The sequence below is a fragment of the Chrysochloris asiatica genome, unplaced genomic scaffold, assembly GCF_000296735.1.
Source record: "Chrysochloris asiatica unplaced genomic scaffold, ChrAsi1.0 scaffold00340, whole genome shotgun sequence".
NCBI lineage: Eukaryota > Metazoa > Chordata > Mammalia > Afrosoricida > Chrysochloridae > Chrysochloris > Chrysochloris asiatica.
The window spans coordinates 2,607,162-2,620,233 of record NW_006408858.1 but is presented as its reverse complement, the minus strand read 5'-3'; the positions used below and the strand labels follow the sequence as shown (position 1 = coordinate 2,620,233).

Below are 13,072 nucleotides of genomic sequence, written 5' to 3'. Positions count from 1 at the left end.
GATAGTTTGCATCTTGTCTAGATGGGTCTAGTAAAAAGAGATGGGGATAAGATTCTTATGATTCAATAGTAATTGTTATTATAACTAATTGCAACTGTCACAATTGTAAAGGTAGAGGTTTTGTACCCAAAACAGGGAAGAGGTTAATCTTACAGTTCAGAAACAGAGGACCTTAGGATCATCAAGGGAAAAGAGCACAAGTGGAATATGGGACCTTATCCAGAGAAGCAGCGATACCAGAGATGGAGGCAGAGATGGGGACATGGAGAGAGGGAGCAGCTGAGGACTCTAGATTTATGGAAAGAGAGGGATGAGAGCTGGCAGCCAGGAGACAAGACTTGCAGAATATGCCCTTTGTTAGTGTAAATTATTATATTTGCCTGAGTGTAAAAAAAAAAAAAAAGTTAAAATGAATAGAGAGAAATACTGTTAACTGATGGTAGGTACATGGAGGGGATTATAACTATTGTAATGAAACGAAGTGTATGATTTGTTGAACGTAGAACTGATGATCTGCCCTGTAAACTTTCTTTCAATTCACAATAAAAACTTTATTTAAAAAAAATGGATGTGATGTCTGTTCATCTCCTATGCCCATTTTCAAATTGGCCAATAAACATATGAAGGGATGCTCTTGATCATTAGCCACTAGAAAGCTGGGAGATTTCATTTCACCCTTGCAATAATTGGTGTTAAGTGCTGGTAAGTCAGTTCTAACTCATAGCGACTCTTCATAGGGTTTCCAAGACTTTAAATCTTCGAGAGAACAGGAAGCCTCATCTTATTCCTGTGGAGCAAGGCTTGAATCTCTGACCTTGTGTCTTACAGTCCAGTACTTATTGAATAGAGTTTTTTGATAAAACAATCAAGAGGACCTCATTGTGTTGTTGCTGTTGTTATGTGTTGAGTTGGTTCTGACTCATATAACTATCAAGTCCTGTACCATTCTCTCAACTGTTACACTTCAACCATTGCTGCTGCCATTGTGTCCATCTATCTCGCTGGGGAGGTCTTCCACATTTTCACTGACCTTTCCCTTTACCAGGGATTGGTCCCTCTTGATAACATGTCTGAAGTATGAGAGACAAAGTCTGGCCAGTCTGGCTTCTACAGAGCCATCTGGCTGTACTTCTTGCAATGGAATAGATTTTTTTAGTTCTGACAGTACTTTCAACTCAAATGCATCAATTCTTCCATCATCTTCCTTTTTCATTGTCCAACTTTCACATATATATGAGACTATTGAAAATACCATGGCTTGGATCAGGCACACTATATTCCTCAAACTATTTGTTCTTAATCATTTTAAAGAGGTCTTGTGAGGCAGATTTGCCTAATACAAGATATTGTTTGATTTCGTGATTACTGCTTCCATTGAGTGTTGACTGTGGATCCAAGCAAAATTAAGTAAAGTGGTGAGGATTTTTGTTTTCTTTACCATGCAGAAAGTTGTAGTCTTTTAATACAGAAAGTTATAGTCTTTTAAGTATTTTAAGTAAGTTAAGTATTTTAAGTACTCTTCATTTCCAGCAAACATCTGCATTTTGCAGGTGGTTAATGAATCTTCCTCTAATTCTGATGCCACATTTTTCATATAATCCAGATTTTTGGATTATTTGCTCAGCATACAGATTAGGTATGGTGAAAGAATACAACCTGGTGCATATCTTTCCTAATTTTTAACCATTCAGTGTTTCCTTGTTCTGTTTGAACGACTACCTCTAAGTCTATGTACAGGAGTCTCATGAGCACAATTAAGTGTTTGGGAATACCCATTCTTCATGCTATCCATTGCTTGACATGATCTAAACAGTCCAAAGCCACTGCATAGTCAATAAGCACAAGTACACATCTTTCTGGTATTCTTAGCTTTCAGTCATCATTTGACACCAGCTAATGTATTTCTCATTCCATACCTCTTCTGAGTCAGGCTTGAATTTCTGGCAGTTTCCATCATTGTACTATTGCAGCCACTTCTGAATTATCTTCAGCAAAATTTTACTTTTAAATGCTATAAATTATACTGTTTGATGATTTCCACATTCTGTCGGGTCACCTGTCTTTGGATGGACACAAAAATAGATCTCTTCCAATGGGTTGGCCAGAGAGCTGTCTTGCAAATTACTTGGCATAGATGAATGAGCACCTCCAGTGCTGCATCAGTTTGGTGGAAAACTTCAATTTTCATTCTGTCAGTTCCTGGAGCCTTGTTGGTTGCCAATGTCTCCAGTGTAGCTTGGACTTCTTCCTTCAGTACCATCCATGCTTGATTTTATGTTCCCTTTTGAAGTAGTTGGATACTGACCATTTCGTTTTGGTACAGTGATTCTGTGTATTCCTTCTTTTTTGATGCTTCCTGCATCATTCAATATTTTGCCCATAGAATCCTTCAATATTGCAAGCTAAGGCTTGAAATTTTTCTTCAGTTCTTTCAGCGTGATAAATGCCGAGTGTTTTTCCATTTTGGTTTTCTAATTCCAGGTCTATGTAGAAGACTTTGTCTTCTCAAGCTGCCCTCTGAAATTTTCGGTATAGCTATTTTACTTCATGTCTTCTATTCATTTTAGCATGTCTATGCAGGAGAGCATTGCAGGATAAGCACTGGACAAACAAAGTTGGTTTGAACCATAAGGTCAAGCAGTTCAGGCTCATCAGTTGCTCCTAGGAAAACCCTACATAGGGTTGTTATGAGTTAATACCAACTTGATGGCACGTAACAACAATAACAGCAAGTTTCATAGTCTATTCTGACATCCATTTTTTTTTTTTCCCTTTCTTCCCTGTTGTTGTTGTGTTGTTTTTTTTTTTAATGGCCTTTTACTTTCTTCCTGTATGATGTTCTTGATGCCATCCCACAATTCTTCTGGTTTTTGGCCACCAGTGTCTAACGCATCAAATCTGTTCTTCAGATGATCTCTAAATTCAGGTGGGGTATGTTCAAAGTCGTATTTTGGTGCTTGTGGACTTTTTTTCATTTTCTTCAGCTTCCACCTGAACTTGCATATGAACAATTGAACATCTGGTTCACAGTCTGTCCATGGCCTTGTTTTGACTGATGTTATTGAGCTTTTCCATAGTCTCTTCCCACACATATTGTTAGATTGATTCCTGTGTATTCTATCTGGTTAGGTCCATGTGTATAGTTAACTTTAACGTTGTTTAACAAAAGGTATTTGCAATGAAGAAGTCATTGATCTTGCAAAATTCTATCATGCAATCTCTAGGATCATTTCTGTCACTTATGCCATGTTTTCCAATGACTACTCCTTTCTCTTTGTTTTCAACCTTTGCATACCAGTTATCAGTAATTATCAATACATCTTGATTGCATGTTTGATCAATTACAGCCTGAATAAGTTGGTAAAATTCTTCAATTTCATCATCACTGGCTTTAGTGGATGGTGCATAAATTTGAAATAATAGTGGTATTAACTAGTCTTCCTTGTAGGCATATGGATATTATCCTATCACAGGCAGCATATACTTTAAGACAGATTTTGATATGTTCTTTTTGATTATAAACACTATGCCATTCCTCTTGAACTTGTCATTTCCAGCAAAGTAAACCACATAATTGCCAGATTCGAAGTGGTCAATATCAGTCCATTTCAGATCACTAATGACTATGATATAGATCTTTACATATTGCATTTCAGTTTTGACAGCTTCCAATTTTTGTAGATTCATACTTTGTACATTGCATGTTCCAGTAATTAATGGATATTTGCAGCTGTTTCTCATTTTGAGCTGTGCCCCCATCAACAAATGATGGTTGCAAAAGCTTTACTCCCTTTGTGTCATCATGGTCAACTAACTCCACTTAGAGAGGCAGTTCTTTCCCAGTTATATTTTGAGTGCCTTCCAACCTGAGGGGCTCATATTTTGGCACAGTATCTGAAATACTTAGCTGCTACTCACAATGTTTTCACCTTCTGGAACTATATGTGATAACGTATTGTTAGTCATAAGGTTTTCAGTAGTTAAACATTCAGAAGCAGTCCACTTCTCCTTGGATACCCATTCACCATGGGTGACCCTGCTGGTATTTAAAATACCAGTGCCATAGTGTCTAGCATCACAGCAACAGGCAAGCCACTGCAGTACTGACAGACAAAAATATCCCCCCTAAAATAGTTGTCATAACTTTCTGAGCCGATCTCTTTTTCTTGTCATTCCCCTATTGTTTTGATGCAGCCTTTTAAAAAAGGTACTTTAGGATGACTAAGGCATGTGTATCACATAGAGACCATGCCTGCAGCTATACACTGATGGAAGAGACATTTTCAAACATGTTTTGTTTGGAATGAGGCTGTGCATATATAAACTGGAATCCTAGTAGCAATACTTCTTGACTAACCTTTACCTAGTAGAATAGTAACCCTGGTGGCACACTGAGCTAAGTGTTGGGTTGCTAATGTAAGGTTCAGTGGTTCAAACTCACCAGTCAATCTGCAAGAAGGTAGTCTGCTTCTGTATAGATTTACAGCCTTTAAAACTCTATGGCGTGGTTTACTCTGTCTTATAGGGTTGTTGGAGTCCTGGTGTGGCGCTGTGGGTTAATGCACTGAAAGTTCCTTTGAACCATAAGGTGAGTGGTTCAAGCTTACCTGTCGCTCCTTGGGAACCCTACAGAGGGTCACTATGGGTCAGAACCAACTCAATGGCACTTCACAACAACAACAACATAGGATAGCTAGGAGTCAGAACTGACTAGATGTCAGAGGGGTTTGGTTTTTTAGGTTCCTTTTTGGTATTATAGCAAAGCATAGAAGGGCCAAAGTTATGCAAACTCCTTAGCCATAACCAAATACCTTGAGGGACTGGACTGAGTCACTGGAATTGAGGGCTTATTATAGTTTTGGGGGCTGTCTTTATGAACTATACTCATATGTCAACTGACATAACATAGTTCATAAAGACAACCCTTCTTAGGTAAGTACTGACTGGGGTCTTAAAGCTTTTGAGTGGACGTCTAAGAACAACTATTGGTCTCTTCTCATCCAGAGCAAATAAGAATGAAAAAAATCAAAGACTCAAACAATTAGTACAAAGAACTGATGACCACATGAAGCACAGCCTCCACTAGTCTGAAACCAAAAAACTAGACAGTGCCCAGCTACTACCACTGACTGCTCTGACCAAGATCACATCAGGAGGTAATGGTCAGAATTGCAGAAAAATATAGAATGTAGAACAAAATTAAAACTCATAAAAAAGACCAGACTTAAACTGTTGGAACCTCAAGACAATGGCCCTTAGACATCCTTCAAATCTGAAACTGAATCCACTCCTAGAGATCACCTCTCAGCCAAATAATAAACAGGCCTATAAAGTGAACAAGGAGCTCTGGTAGCGTAGTGGTTACGAATTGGACTGCGAACCACAAGGTCAGCAGTTCGAAACTACCAGCTGCACCGCGGGAGAATGATGAGGCAGCATTTGTCCCAAAACAAGGTTCAGAAAGCAGGGACAGGCAGGAAAGATGGGCAGATGGAAACAGGGAACCCAGGAAGGACATGGGAAGAGCAGTGTTAAATGGAGGCAACTGCAACTAATGTCACAAAACAAAATGTGTATAAATAGCTGAGTGAGAAACTAAGTTGCTCTGCAAATTTTTACCCAAACCACAATAAAATGTTCAAAAAAGAGCAGAAAAACTGAACACACAGCTTGAGCTTCCTGACTCCACGTCTGTGGGAAGGTTCCTATCACTTAAAGCATTTAACAAAGAACAGCAGCAGCAGTGAGCATTAAGAGAACGTACGTGCACTGCTGTCCACTGTGGCGCCCCTGCTTCTGCTCACATCCGGCCAACAAGAATAAATCATGTGGCTTCTTCACTACTCTGCACCATGCCCCAGAGGTTCCTGTGGCTGGAAAGGGCCAACGCCTGGTGCCTTATGAGGACTGATCTGAGTCCAGAGCACTGTGTGAATTCTAGTGACCAATGTCTTGGAGGCTTGAGCCACAAAACAGGGAACTGACCTGCCCAAGGTTTCCAGAGGATGCAACACTGAACTGAAGTAGGAAGTGTGTAGAGAAGAGTCAGTGTGTGCAATGATACCATAGTGGGAAAGGCCTGGGATCTGGTGTCTGATTGAGCAGCCAAAGGGTCTTTGGTTATAATGGCAATTTGTTTAGAACTTTGTCAGGGCAAGCATAGGTTTACACGATTCTACTATGGGGGCCCACGAAGCCCTGATGGTGCCTCCATGCGGAGCAATGACAGATGAGGCCATGGGATAATCGGGACAGAAGACCCCACAGCACAGCAGGCAGAGTTTGAGACTGCCCCTCGGGACAATATGGACATTAGAGGAGGCTTCCAGAGGAGAGGGTGGGCTTACAGTTGGGACTTCAAGGGCAAAGCCACAGAGGAGAATGAGGCAGATTTGGTGCGGGGCTGAGTGAGGGGTTTTTGTGGAAGACTAGTGACCCTGGTAACACTTGATGATTACTCGGATCAGAAGGTGATGTCAAGAACCACTGGAAAAGAGTATCTCAGACAGTGACAGGATGAGGTTCACACAAGGGAGAGAGAGAATGTGTGTGTGTATGCATGCACTCATGAGAGCGAGTATGCCTGCCACAGTGCCTGGGGGACCCTGGTGCTCACCTGAAGGGTGAATGCTCTCTGCGGGCCTGGAATCGGCAGCTTCAGGGCCAGTGCTGGTGCAGACAAACACAGGGCGTCCTTCTCTGCTGTCACGGAGGCTGGAGACTGGAAGAGCCAGACATGTCCCTGAGGCCCCTGCCCCAATGCTACTGGTACAAGTCACCCAAAGGTGAAACTGGGCCTATGACCAGTGCACTTTCACCTGCTCTGAGGGAGCAAGTGTGGACAGATGCCAAAACAATCCCCACTTTACAGGTGAGGAAGCTGAAGCCAGGAATCTGTGTAGGTGTCTAGATGGACCCATGGCAGGGCTGCTTCCTAACGCCCATCTGCAGACCCTCCTCTCCTGTTCCAAGACATACTCAAGGTCAAGTTCTCAGCCTGAGGGGTGAACTGGGAGAAGACAGGGGCAAGTCCACTGCACTGGCCTGGGGCTGTCAGCCTCACCTGAACGGACAGAGACACAGGCATGAGACGGGAGTCCTTCCGAGGCCGCCCTTTCTTCTTTTTTTCCACTGTCTCTGCCTCCAGCTCGAGTTTTCGCTTGGAGAGGGAAGAAGGCTTGGCCACAGGGACTTTGTCATCGCTGTCACTGCTGCTCTCCAAGAGGTCCCGGGACCTTATCTCTTTCACCACCAGGTTTTGCTCCTTCAACCTGCACAAACACAGACGTTCAAGGGTCTTTCCATCTGGTTACTGGTGTGATAATGGTTATAAAACCAAATCAGTGCCCATCCCAAAATAGGAGTCTGAGTGTTGCAAACAGTTAAATGCTTGACTAAGAGCCCAAAGGTTGGTGGTTCAAACCCTACTCAGAGGTATCTCAGAAGACAAGCCCAGTGATTTGCTTCCAAAAGTTCACAGCCTTAAGGAACGCATGGAGCAGTCATATTATACACACAGTTGACATCAGTTGGACTCAGCTTGATGACAACAATGTCATGAAACAAAAAGAAGAGGTGGAAACTTTTGTTGGTTTTTTTCCCCAGCATGTAAATAGCCTAGAGGTTGTCAGTCTCATCTTTACAACAAGAAAAAAACTGAAAACCAGTAATTCTTCTTAGACCCACCACAGAACTGGCATGACAGGCAAGCCATAGCCTCCAAACTGGAGACTACCAAGTCTCACAGCTCACCTGGAGCAGAAGTCCCATGAGCCAGTAACTGGTGGTAGTGGCGGTGCTACATGCCTTCAAGTCAGTTTCACCTTGTCTAGTGTTTCCTACGAGCAGCTGCTGGATGTGAACCACTGCTTAACAGTCCAGTGCTTATCCTATAGCGCCACACCAGGGCCCCTAGTAACTGATAGGAATGGCACTTAAGTAGTGATTAAGAAATTGCTGGAGGTTTAGTGGAGACTTCAGAGTTAAAACTCTCGGACCCACTTTTGAGTTCCTACCCTTTTATTGGAGACCTGAAGCAGCACTGAGGGTTAATGTGCTGAACAGCAAGGTCTGTTTGAACTGCAAGGTTAGTGGTTCAAGCTCACCATGCGCTTCTCATAAACTCTATGCAGAGTCGCTATGAGTTAGAACAGACTCGGTGGCACGTAACTACCACCCTTTTATTAGCTCTACCTCCAAAAGCTTGCAGTGAAGATAAAACTCTAGTGAAGGAGAGGAAAAAGAATGCTTTTAATTACTCCCAGAATTCTGGTCTCTATAACACAGGTCTGTCCTTGAGAGATGTGTTTCCAGAGCCAGTGCTGACCTGGGAAAGGGCCATCAGCTTTCCTGGTTCACAAAAGAGAACACTGAAGGCCACAGCTCAGAGACTCTGGCCCACCAGAAACACAGGGACTTAATAAGATTATATAAGGATTGCCATCCCCAACACCTCCCCACCACACCAACTGGAATCTGCTGTCATAATAATGGACTCTAAGTGAGAGGGTTGCAAGACACAGACTCTACTTAAGAAGCAGTCTCTAGGGAAATTCAGAGTAAACACAGCCTAATTCCTGGCTTGATAAACATAAAACCTTATACTCAGGCCTATTTATCTCAATATCTATTACCCAATACAATGGCTGCTAACAGCTATGTGGCATATAAAAAGGCAATAACATCAGAGTCATCTACTTCTCCAATCATTCTCTTGCCCCCTTGTGACACACCAGGGCTAAATTCAAACCATCACTTTCTTGTCAGCACAGCCTCTGCACTGATCCACCTTTTTCCCTCCCCTGGACTCCTCCAGGCATTTTCCTGTCCTAAGAACCCTTGGGCTATGGCTCACTAAGGACCCTGCAGGCTTACTCCTGTGTCCTGGGGTAAATGAAATGGGCTGCCCCATGGAAGGGTAGACTTCTTGGTGGAAAAGTAGACCTGTTCCTGTTCCAATCTCTCTGGGACCCATGCAGCCACCACCTACCTTTCGACAGCTGTTGGTGTCACACTGGTCAAGACAGGAGTACCTGACGTGGCTTTGGATCGCTCCGTGAACCGGGAGTCAAACGCTTTCATGGGTTCAATCTTGGACGGGGTGGTGAGCACTGAGGGGGATGATGCGGTGGGAGTAGAGGTAGCAGTCACACTAGGGAGGCGCGTTGGGGGACAAGAGAAGAAGGCATATCAAGTTAAGGATCTGAAGTCTGGAATCTCATTGTTGAAGCAAAGCCAAAGGGGAAATGAAGTGAAACGTCTACAAACACAAACAGTTCCAAATACAATCTACTATTCCAAATCTTTCTTTAACATCTTCCTGTGTCAAAGTTCTGGAAGCTGGGTTCCTTCCATAAGATCCTGTGCAATGCACCCATGCCTGCCCCTTTGCATTGTTCTGTGAACTTAAAGGGCAGCACAAGGCCCTCATGGTGATCCTTAGAAACTTTCTCTCTAACCATGTCTCATACGGGCATCAATGGAGACTCACTTTTAACAATTATCAGTTGGGTCTATGGTAATGGCTGTGGTTTGGGCACCACTGCCTACTGGTACTTATTAAAATGCAAGTCCCAAATGTTTTTGTGTCTCTCCACAGTCTCCAGGGAAGAGAGCAGAGTCTCTGGTTTAGTATAGCCCAACTCCTCTCCCCGTTTGCGGCTCTGCTCTTGCTGCTGTCCCTACTCCCTTCTCCACATCTCCTTCCCTTGGTTGGCTTGTAGGGCCCTTGAGGAAGCAGCCCTAAGACAAGCCTTCCTGAGACCTGGTCACCAACCCCTGAGGGCTAGCCATCTCTTCCCAGGGGATCCTAAGAGCTATTTCTATAACCCTGTGGTCATCTCTTCTTTCACTAGCCTATATACTCTCTGAGGACAAGCGTCAATCAACCCAACAATCACCTGTGGGAACTCAGAGCAAATGCCAGGTGAATGTCTGCTGATGAATGAAGAGCTCCTGGCTCTTACTCACATGCACCTGGTCTTTTCTGACTTAATTTGCTTTCCAAGTCTCTTTGAGGAAGTACAACTCTGGAAGTGGAAAGGTGTGTCTGAGCACTGGCTGGCATGAAGGATATTGCTTCAAGAGGGCAAAGATCCAAACCCCAGAGCTGCTGGGCTCCCTGCAGTGTAGTTACTACAGAGGTGACTTCTCACCAGCATCTCAGCGCTGGGATCACACCTTCCCATCACATCCACTACGCTGCTACACCCTCCTTGGGCAGTTCTTCTGGCTCTGTGTATCAGAGACTCATGGAACTCAGTGTTCCTCTTCCCAGCACACCTCCCTTTGACATCAAGCATTTGTGTCCTTGTAGAAGGGGCCACCAAGTGCGAGAGGAACAAAATTCTAGGTACCTGAAACAGTCTCCAATACCAAACTTTCTTCAGGGACTAACCTGTCTTTACCAACAGATTCACCCGTAGGCTTGGAGCCTGCTGCAGCAATCTGCTCTGTGGAAGGCTTCGAGACTCCGAAGGAGTTGGGGGTACTGGAATCCAGGGGCAGTAGCTGCGACCCACTGTGAGAGGAGAGCATGGTGCCCGCCAGAGACCCGGAGAGTGGGATGCTGTTAAAGAATGCCGTGGAGAAGTCCCTGTCACCAAGCAAGAATGACAGTCAACCTCAAAAATTAGAAATCACAATTACTTTATACATTTGAAAGAACGTTTTTCTCTTTTCTTCTGAATAACGTCAAGTCAATTACAACTCAGCATAACCCTACAGGACTGGACAGAGCAGTTCCTCTAAGGTTTCCAAGACTACCAGTCTTTTCAGGAGCAGATAGCTTCACTTTTTTCCCACAGAGTGGTTGGTGGGTTTGAACTGCCAATTTTGTCATTAGCAGACCAACACCTAATGTACAACACCACCAGGGCTCCTTTTTCTTCTGAGTACAAAGGAAATATAAAAAATTCGTAAAGTTACAAAAAAGTAGAAAGAAATTCGATGTACTATATTTAACTGAATTTAAGAAACTATCCATTATATCCATTCTAGAACTTCTAAACTATCCATTATATGATGCACTGTACATTATGCTGTGGACTCCTGGTGTGCCACTATAGGATAAGCATTGGATGGTGAATCACAAGGTAGGCAGTTCAAACCCACCAGCTGCTCCTTGGAAACCCTATACAGGGTCACTATGAGTTGGAAGCGACTCGATGGCCCTTAATAATAACAACAGTACATTATGTACCACTAGGAAGGAATAATTGCCAGATGCCATCGATTATAAGATGCACTCTAATTTCAGAGGTGTTAAAATAGGCAAACATATTGCTGCTATTGTGTGCCTTTCAGTTGATTTGGACACCCAGCGATCCTACAGAGCAGAGTAGAACTGCTCCATAGGGTTTCTAAGGCTGTCAATTTTTAGGAACACACAGCCACATTTTTCTGAAGCCGAGTGAGCGGCTGGTGGCTCCAGGGTTCTTTTAAGCATGCCTTAGAAATAATGAAATGCAGTAGAGATAGAGGGCTACTATGTATAGGCTGTGTGATACCTAACCCAGCGTCTTCTGAGGAATGACCCAATGTCTTCCAGCTTTTCTTGTAACAGATTCTGCTTTAACAGGAGGCAGTATTAGACTGAAGGCCCTGGGCCAGACCACTTAGATCTGATTCGTCTCCCACTTGCCAGCTCTGTGACCGTGGGTACTGCATCACATCCACACAACTGTTACTGTTAGACTAACGGAGCTAATGCAGCATACATTTAGAACACTAATAGGTCTTCAGACATGACTGATATTCTAATAATTACCACTCCCATCATTTCATCCACTGCAACAGCAAATGGAATGTTCACTGATGGCTTTTGATGAATATTTCTCAAATATCCTCCTGAGAGATTTAACCAACTGACTGTCTGAGAGTGCTTAATTTCTTACAACCTCCCCAAGTCTTATCAAATGTCTTGATATTTACCAATTAACCTGATAGGTGAAAGATGGGATCAGATCATGGTTTTAATTTGCAATTATATTTTGAGATCTAACTTTTTATCATATACAAATATTTGATTTCCTTTTTTGGGAACTGTCTGTTGATAGCCTTCATCTATTGTTCTATTTGGTTATTAGTCTTTATTTGCTGATTGAATTGTAGGACCTCTTTACCTATTAGGAAAACCATCCCTTTATGAGTAGGAAATACTTTTCCCAGATTGTGTTTTCACTGTCAATGGGTTATTTTTTCCTAATAAAAAAAAAAAGTGCTATTTTTAAGTAGTTTGATCTTTAAGTGTTCTATTTTACTTTTGACAACTTCCAATTTTCCTAAACTCATAATTTTACACCTTTATTCTTTCTCTTTTTAACTCCATGGGCTAGATGCTCTAGAGCAATGTTAAATTATAGTCACAAGATAGTTACTTAGTTCTTGAATTTAATTTGAAATAACACAATCATTGATTCCCATCAAGATGCCTGTGAGCATCTATGGAAATGGATAAATACTTATTTCTTCTGACTTATTAACATGTACAATTACATTAATACACAATTTGAGCCTCCTTGCTGTCATGAAATAAACCTTACTTGATCATAGTACACCAGTCTGCTACTGTCCTATGTGGTCCTGTTTGCTATGATTTATTTGGGATTTTCCATTGGTGTTCAGAAGTGAGGATGATCTTGAATTTATTATGTTCAATCTTTATCAGATTTTGACATAAACAATGTTCATTTCATAAACAAAATCTGTACGCTTGCCTTTTTTCTATGCACTAGAACATTTTAAGTAGCATTCAAGCCATCTGTCCCTTAAACATCTGCCAGGATCCCCTGGGGAACTCTCTCAGCCTGGTGGCTTTGGTGGAGGCTAACTCTCTGATGATGAGTGCCCTATTTCTTCTATAATAAGTTATCTCTATAGACTTCCTTTAGTTTAGTGACTCTATTTTTTAAAAAGATCATCAGTTTTCACATTTATCTGTACAATCAAGAACCTCTTATCCTTTTGATTAATAATCTGTGGCTATAATCTAGTAGAAGGAGCTCTGGTAGCGTAGTGGTTATGCATCGGGCTGCTAATCTCATGGTCAGCAGTTCAAAACCATCAACTGTTC

General features: G+C 42.4%; 1 protein-coding gene across 1 annotated transcript in view; it reads right to left on the bottom strand.

Annotated features, from left to right (window-relative positions):
- LOC102815817 (protein HIRA-like) overlaps positions 1-13,072 on the bottom strand; it is a 121,200-nt gene that overhangs the window by 30,352 nt on the left and 77,776 nt on the right. The window contains exons 14-17 of the mRNA XM_006875850.1: positions 10,397-10,594; positions 8,990-9,151; positions 7,064-7,271; positions 6,617-6,721 (exon numbers count right to left, since the gene is read on the bottom strand). Coding sequence (XP_006875912.1) covers positions 6,617-6,721; positions 7,064-7,271; positions 8,990-9,151; positions 10,397-10,594 — 673 coding nt within the window. The remainder of the gene's footprint in view (positions 1-6,616; positions 6,722-7,063; positions 7,272-8,989; positions 9,152-10,396; positions 10,595-13,072) is intronic.